Source organism: Scylla paramamosain, chromosome 28 (genome assembly GCF_035594125.1).
Source record: "Scylla paramamosain isolate STU-SP2022 chromosome 28, ASM3559412v1, whole genome shotgun sequence".
Lineage (NCBI taxonomy): Eukaryota > Metazoa > Arthropoda > Malacostraca > Decapoda > Portunidae > Scylla > Scylla paramamosain.
In genome coordinates this window covers 6,460,001-6,467,500 of record NC_087178.1, presented here as the reverse complement: position 1 = coordinate 6,467,500, position 7,500 = coordinate 6,460,001, and the positions used below count along the sequence as shown (strand labels likewise).

At 48.6% G+C, this 7,500-nt stretch overlaps 1 protein-coding gene across 3 annotated transcripts in view; it reads left to right on the top strand.

Moving 5' to 3' along the window:
• The window catches only part of LOC135114815 (mucin-2-like), a 67,461-nt gene that overhangs the window by 47,551 nt on the left and 12,410 nt on the right, over positions 1 to 7,500 (top strand). The window contains exon 1 of one of the 3 annotated variants that reach the window (XM_064030915.1): positions 3,447 to 4,447. The exons of the other annotated variants lie outside the window; for them this stretch is intronic. Within the exon in view, the coding sequence (XP_063886985.1) occupies positions 4,213 to 4,447 (235 nt within the window). The 5' untranslated portion in view covers positions 3,447 to 4,212. Of the gene's footprint in view, positions 1 to 3,446; positions 4,448 to 7,500 lie in introns of those variants that run through there. 3 annotated transcript variants of the gene reach the window in all.

Genomic DNA, 7,500 nt, shown 5'->3' with positions numbered 1-7,500 from the left:
TGGTATTGTGAATTGTATATGCAGCGTTTTATTAGTGAAGATCTGAGAGACTCGTTATATTTCAGTTATATGTGAATTTTGCTAGTGAGTGAGTGAGTGAGTTAGGAAGTGAGTTAATCAGTCAGTCAATCGGGTAATAAGACTCTCAGTTGGTTAATTAGTTAGGTGATTATATAGTTAGTTAGTCAGTCAGTCAATTGATTAGTTATTTAGTCAGTCATTCAATTATTTAGTCAGTCAGTCAGTCAGTCAGTAAGGTAGTCAGTTAATGTGTTGGTTAGTTAGCAAATCAGTCATTTAATCAGTCAGACGGTAAGCTAGTCAGTTAATAAGCTCGTCTTTAAGTCAGCCAGTAGATTAGTCAGTTAATATATTAGTTAGTCAGCAAGCCAGTCATTTAGTCAGCCAGCCAGTCAGTAAGATAGTCAGTTAATAAGTCCGTCAGGTAGTAAATCAGTAAGGTAGCCAGTTTATAAGTACACCAGTAAGTCAGCTAGCCAGCCATTTAGTTATTTGTTTAAGCACCCCACTTCCCAGCCTTTCACAAACGGCAACAAAAAACACGAGACAATACTGGTTGGCGGAAGCATTGAGCCGAGTACCGCATGTAAACAAGAGCCAAGTAGCGCACTCTTTAAACCTCCCCCTTGTAAACCACAATAATAATAAACCCTTACCCAAGAGACACACAGACAGACACAGACACACACACAGTAGCGTCCCCTTACCAGCCAACTTTCTCATTGGTTCAGATCTCTCCTGCTTCTCTCCTATTGGCCCAGACCTTCTTAGCTTTTACCTTCCCCAGCCAATCAGCTCCCTCCATCCTTGATCTGCACGCTTCTCATAAAAAAAAGAAAGAGAGAGAGAGAGAGAGAAAGAGAAAGATGGGCGGAGAGTTAACAGATCCCCCCTTCCTCCTCCCCTTCCCTCCTTTTCTCTTCTTCCCCTTCCTCTTTCTCTCTTTTTTCTTTTTTTTTCTCTTTCTCTCTTATTCGTTTTACACTCGCGTGTTTGTTTTGTTTATCGTTTGTGTTCTCCTGTTCTCTCTCTCTCTCTCTCTCTCTCTCTCTCTCTCTCTCTCTCTCTCTCTCTCTCTCTCTCTCTCTCTCTCTCTCTCTCTCTCTCTCTCTCCACATACATCTCTGTCTCTCCACCCTTTCTCTTATCTTTCCTAACCATCCCCCCATCCCGTATCCCCCCTCTCTCTCTCTCTTTCTCTCTTTCTCTCTCTCTCCCCCTTGACCTCAATATTTATAATGTATTCGAGGGCGTCTTGGGGGCAACCCGCAAAAACCCTACTTGGCGCGCACCTAAACATCTGCCCGCGCCCGCTTTAAACACCTGGGTAAGCGGGTGGGGGACGCGGCACAGTGGGGCAGGGCACGGCGGGGCGGGAGGGGGCAGAGAAGAAGGGTACGGGGGATGAGGGATGGGCTACTGCAGGGAGAGGGGTGATGGGGAGTGTGCTGGGGGTGAATGAGGGGTTGGGGAGGGTGAGGAGTGTACTACAGTGTTGGGTCGTAAGTTTGGATATGTCTAGTTTGTTTTGGAAGGTGTGGTGGTGGTACTACTACTGCTACTACTACTACTACTACTACTACTACTACTACTACTACTACTAATAATAATAATAACAATAATAATACTGTGTTTTCTGTTTAATCATCTCCTTCGATGCATACAATCATATTATTATTATTATTATTATTATTATTATTATTATTATCATTAGTAGTGGTGGTGGTAGTAGTAGTAGTAGTAGTAGTAGTAGTAGTAGTAGTAGTAGTAGTAGTAGTAGTAGTAGTAGTAGAAGTAGTAGTAGTAGTAATAGTAGTAGTAGTAGTAGTAGAAACACATTTTTTAATTATGTTCTTTTTTTCATTCATAACCTAAGAATGGGCATGAACACACACACACACACACACACACACACACACACACACACACACACACACACACACACACACACACACACACACACACACACACACACACACACACACACACACACACACACACACCGAAGTAACGCAATATCTAAATACATTCACAAAAAACACATGCATAATTACAGACCACCGTCATATCTTAAACCTCTCTCTCTCTCTCTCTCTCTCTCTCTCTCTCTCTCTCTCTCTCTCTCTCTCTCTCTCTCTCTCTCTCTCTCTCTCTCTGAAGTCTTCATTTCAATCTTATTAATATTTTACCTGCATGTATTTACCTTTCAATTTACTGTGATTTATGTATATTTATTCATTGACTTATTCATCTATTCACTTCTACAGTACTTGACTCACTTAGTATTCGCCCAGATGAATAAACAGTACAAGTAATAGTTATTGTTTTGGCTTCTCAGTGTAAAAATTGTATCCCCAAATATAGTCAGTTTATCACAAATACTTTTCTTATCTTGTATTACGTCAAAGGGATTCTATAGGAAGTGTAAAATATGCGTGCGTGCGTGCGTGTGTGTATGTGTGTGTGTGTGCGTGTGTGTATGGCAAGGGTCGTGTCTGAAATAGGTTGGCGGTGGTCGTGTCAGCCGCATCCAGGTCGTGAATCAGTGCTGCATGAGCGGTGTTGCGTGTGTTGCAGCTTACGTAAGTTGCGTTAAAACAGAACACCTGAGCCCGCCTCTCTGCCGCGCCTCCACCCTCCACCCAGGCCCTCCCACGTACTCCAGGCAATTTTGTGTTTCGATTACAACACTGAGTAACACAAAAATAACGAGGTCGGCATTAATTCATGCAATACAAACGAGAACAAGTAACAGAAATAAGCAACAACGGCAAAGTTAACTAACAACAACAACAAAACAACAATAACAACAACAACAACAACAACAACAACAACAACAACAACAACAACAACAAATAGCACAGATATCAACATTAATACAAGCAACACAAAGAAAAACAAGTAACATAAAACAACAACAACAACAACAACAACAACAACAACATAAAAAAAACAAGTAAAAAACAGACGACATAAACACAAATAAACAACACACGACATAAATATAACCAACAACAACAACAATAATAATGAAAACAAAACAAACGAACGAACGAACGAACAAAAACAAACGGTGACATCATCATTCACACGACGAAAGGAAAACAAAGACAACAGCAATATTAAGAAAAATCCGGGTACGTCACAGAGCAAGATGAAAGGAAAAAATAAACTCTCTCTCTCTCTCTCTCTCTCTCTCTCTCTCTCTCTCTCACGGCGAGCAGTAGGCTGTAGGCACCCTCGTCCTGCCCGCCCCCACGAGGTCCTGCAGCGAGGGGCCGGCACGGGCCACCAATGGGGAGGCGGAACGTTTGCAGTGGGCGGAGGAAGAGTGGCGGGGTGGGAAGCGGGCACCCACGTGGCCCGTAAACACACCCACCTGCGGGTCACGTGACTTGGTCAGGTATAAGGTAGGGAGCCGTGCCCGCCCGCGCCAGTGTTCCCCAGGGCCGCCCGTCACCGCCCACCGGGAGCCATGTTACTGGGTGCCGTTGGTGGGCCCGCGTCCCCAGGCACTGCTCACAGGTGCCACAGGTGAGGGACAGCGCCCCGCCCCTGTTGGTGGTGAGCTGCGACGGTAAGCTCCTCTCAAAGTAACGCGCCTGTGACGTCACTCCCTCGGCCACGCTCGGCTCTGAGTCGGGTTACCAAATATGGTGATGAGGAGGCGGCACCGCGTCGTGACGTAGCGGCGACACACTCCGCTGCCGGGCTGGACCTGCACGTGCGGTCCTAACGAGTCGCCGGCGCCGTGCTGGGGCCTGCTGGTGATGAGCCTCCCGTCAGGCCGGTGCTGCCGTGCAAAACAAAGCCCCTGGTGTGCTAAGACACTGGTGCGCACCGCCGGTTTGAATAACTTGCGACTTATCGACTTGTACCGCTGAGTACGGAGAAGAGCGTGACGTTCCGTGACGTCACAAGCGCGCGCTGATTGGCTGTGCTGGGTGCTCGAGTCCCATTCATAAAACTGGTGGGCCACACGCGCGAGGTGTTCAGTGAGTATCGTGGCAGTGTTGGGGAAGGAGGTGTTAGCCGCTCGCCGCCTTGGCTCCACTGGAAGACGTGTGGTCGCTGGGGGCCCGGCGTCGCCTCTCGCGCTTGCTTTCCTACACCATATCAGGTTCGGGGGAGAAGCACCCCCAGCCTGAAGACTCTCGCACATCCAGTGAAGAAGACCTTAACTTTTCCACCATGATTATGGACGGTATTGACCCGATGTCTGCTGCAGCCATGGCAGAGTCCTCAGCCATGTCGTTCAGTTTGGTGAGCTTTGACACGTTCGACAAGGGCGGGGATTGCCTGCCATCAGGGTCTGTGTTCGACCGCCCCGTGGAGGATCTCAACACGCCCGTCACCACCTCGGAGATGCCCACCTTCTTCCAGGAGGTGGAGACCCTGGAGGAGCCTGACCCGCCCCCTATCACAGGTAAGGTGCTGCCCTGCCCGCCACGCCCACCACGCCCGCTTTCACCCACTGTTGTTGTGATGCCCCGTGTGCCCCCCGCCCAGTGCCTAGTGCCTCGTGCCCCCGCGTCTTGAACACACGTGCCCCTCCCCCTCCCCTGCGAGTGAGTGCCAGTGGTGACGTGCCCTCAGTGCTGGTGGCAGTGACCGATACACACACACACACACACACACACACGAAAACATCATGAGTGTTTCCCAGCCTTGACAGTGACACACACACACACACACACACACACACACACACACACACACACACACACACACAAACATGTACATATCAACTCTAAGAAAACAGTGAGCACATTTCCAACACACACACACACACACACACACACACACACACAGGCGCAAGGCCACGCGAGCCTCCCCACCCTGTGTCGTTATCACCTTATCAGTGGTTCCGGGTGGATATCTCCCACAGCGGAAGTTGTCAATGTGTTATCGAGGTGGTCACGTCTATTTGAGGGCAGGACGGAAGGAACCAGTTGGGCAATGTTTGTACGGGTGTGTGTGTGTGTGTGTGTGTGTGTGGATGACAGACGTGTGTGAAGGTGCATTACCAGCTGTACTTGAGAGAGAGAGAGAGAGAGAGAGAGAGAGAGAGAGAGAGAGAGAGAGAGAGAGAGAGAGAGAGAGAGAGTAAACACCAAATACCTTTTACAAGAACAAGAATTAAACACAATATGTCAGCTGCTATTTCTGGATCACGATAACTGCCAGCCAGCTCTCTCTCTCCCTCCCTCCCTCTCTCTCTTACACTCTCACTCATTCTCTCACTTGGCAGCCACGCACTTACGCTTGTCTGCCAACACACTCCCGGGCTACACTCCCGCCTGTGTAAATATAGAGAGAAAGAGTGTGAAAATAGGCACGTGAGGTCATTGTGAGTGTGTGCAAATAAAATCTTGGCATTTGAGAGAGAGAATATGCCAGACTTTCTTTCTCTAAGCTTCTTCCTGGACATTCTCTCTCTCTCTCTCTCTCTCTCTCTCTCTCTCTCTCTCTCTCTCTCTCTCTCTCTCTCTCTCTCTCTCTCTGGTGACATACATAAACAAATCATCAGAGAGAGAAAGAGAGAGAGAGAGAGAGCTTTATTTTCTCACCGTCAGCAGTACATCGTCCCTTCTTCTCCATCCATCCCCTTCAACAGGCCGTGACCCACAGATGCTTCTACCTGACGGGGGTGGGGGGTGGGGGTGACTTACCTGTGCCTCGTCTCTTCTGCCATTCACACACACACACACACACACACACACACACACACACACACACACACAGCTGGGCCAACAGTAAACACATTCATACATTCTCTCTCCCTCCTCTCTCTCTCTCTCTCTCTCTCTCTCTCTCTCTCTCTCTCTCTCTCTCTCTCTCTGGTGTTTGTTTATATTGTCTTGTCCTTGTTTGTCTCCCTCTCTCCCTCTCTCTGTACTTGTTTCTCTGTCTCTACTCTCCCTTACCTTTATCACATCCTCTCTACCTCTCTCCCTTCCCTCACTTCCTTCCATTCACCCCAGCATCCGAGAATCCAGAGAAACAGAGAGAGAGGGAGAGTGAGAGGGAGAGATAAGGTTTGGGGATGCCGGTTAAGTCTTCTCGCAGGGTGGACCAGACACCGATGACGTAAGGTGATGTAGCTCAGTGATGTCATGCCCTTACCCCCTCCTCTCTCTCTCTCTCTCTCTCTCTCTCTCTCTCTCTCTCTCTCTCTCTCTCCCCTCCCAGCGCCATCCAGCGAGCGGCGGCAACTCCTCCCCACGTGCAGTTGCCATAACAACACGAATTCTTGATCTTTTTCTGTCTGCCTCGTTCTCTCTTGGGGTAGATGGTGGTAATGTGTGCGAATGTGTATCTCTGTTTGTTATTGTGTGTGTGTGTGTTTGGTTTGCCTCTCTCTCTCTCTCTCTCTCTCTCTCTCTCTCTCTCTCTCTCTCTCTCTCTCTCTCTCTCTCTCTCTCTCTGGTTTGTATTTGTTGTCTTTATTTGTTTTTCTTTTATAATTTGTTAGTTGTATCTTCCATCTCTCTCTCTCTCTCTCTCTCTCTCTCTCTCTCTCTCTCTCTCTCTCTCTCTCTCTCTCTCTCTCTCTCTCTCTCGTATTATCTTTTTTTGGGAAAGGATGCAAGGATAGTGTGTGTGTGTGTGTGTGTGTGTGTGTGTGTGTGTGTGTGTGTGTGTGTGTGTGCCCTTCGTCAGTAGCAGCAGCAGCAGAAACAGCCTGGATAACGAAGAAGGGTTATGATATGACAGCAACAACGGTATCAGCGAGAGAGAGAGAGAGAGAGAGAGAGAGAGAGAGAGAGAGAGAGAGAGAGAGAGAGAGAGAGAGACCCTGGTGCCCTGCCCTTGCTAGCAACACTTTAATTGGTGGACAACTGAGAGAGAAAGAGCAAAAAAAGAGCAACAAAAAGACAAAAACACACCTTGTAAAGACTCAACGAGAAACGTGTTCCCAGACCAGTTTGAAGACCCACACAAGACCGACTCCTCCCTGCCTTCGTGCCCTCCCCCTACCCCTCCCTCCCTCCCATGCAGCGTCACAGCTCATCAGTATTCCTCAGAGGTCCTCGCCAGGTAGTATAAGACGACGTGTGATGACGTATTCCTCCATTTTAGGCGATGACGTCGCGTTACATGAGGTGACGTCGTGTTGGGAGGTTGCCCGCTACTCTTAGCTTCATTCCGCGCGCGCTCTCAACTTGTTCCTCATGTTTATTGATACTTACGCTTCTCTCAGGCATACCTTCACGCCATTTTAGTCCTGCTTGGTCTGAAATTCATGTTACTCCCTCATGTTTTGCCCTACGGGTGTTTGTTTCTGCGTGTTTAGGTGTTTGAGCGCGCGGTGTGTGGAGACGCGTGGCAGTTCCAGTGTTTGGGCTGGCGAGGGGCTCCTGGCAAGTGTCCAACCCGCCTGTCAGACGAATCGTGACGTCACTAAGTACCTCGGAACCTCCTGCTACTCCTCTCGTGTTTACATTCCCGCTCCCTGACCCGAAGGAGGCGCTGCTG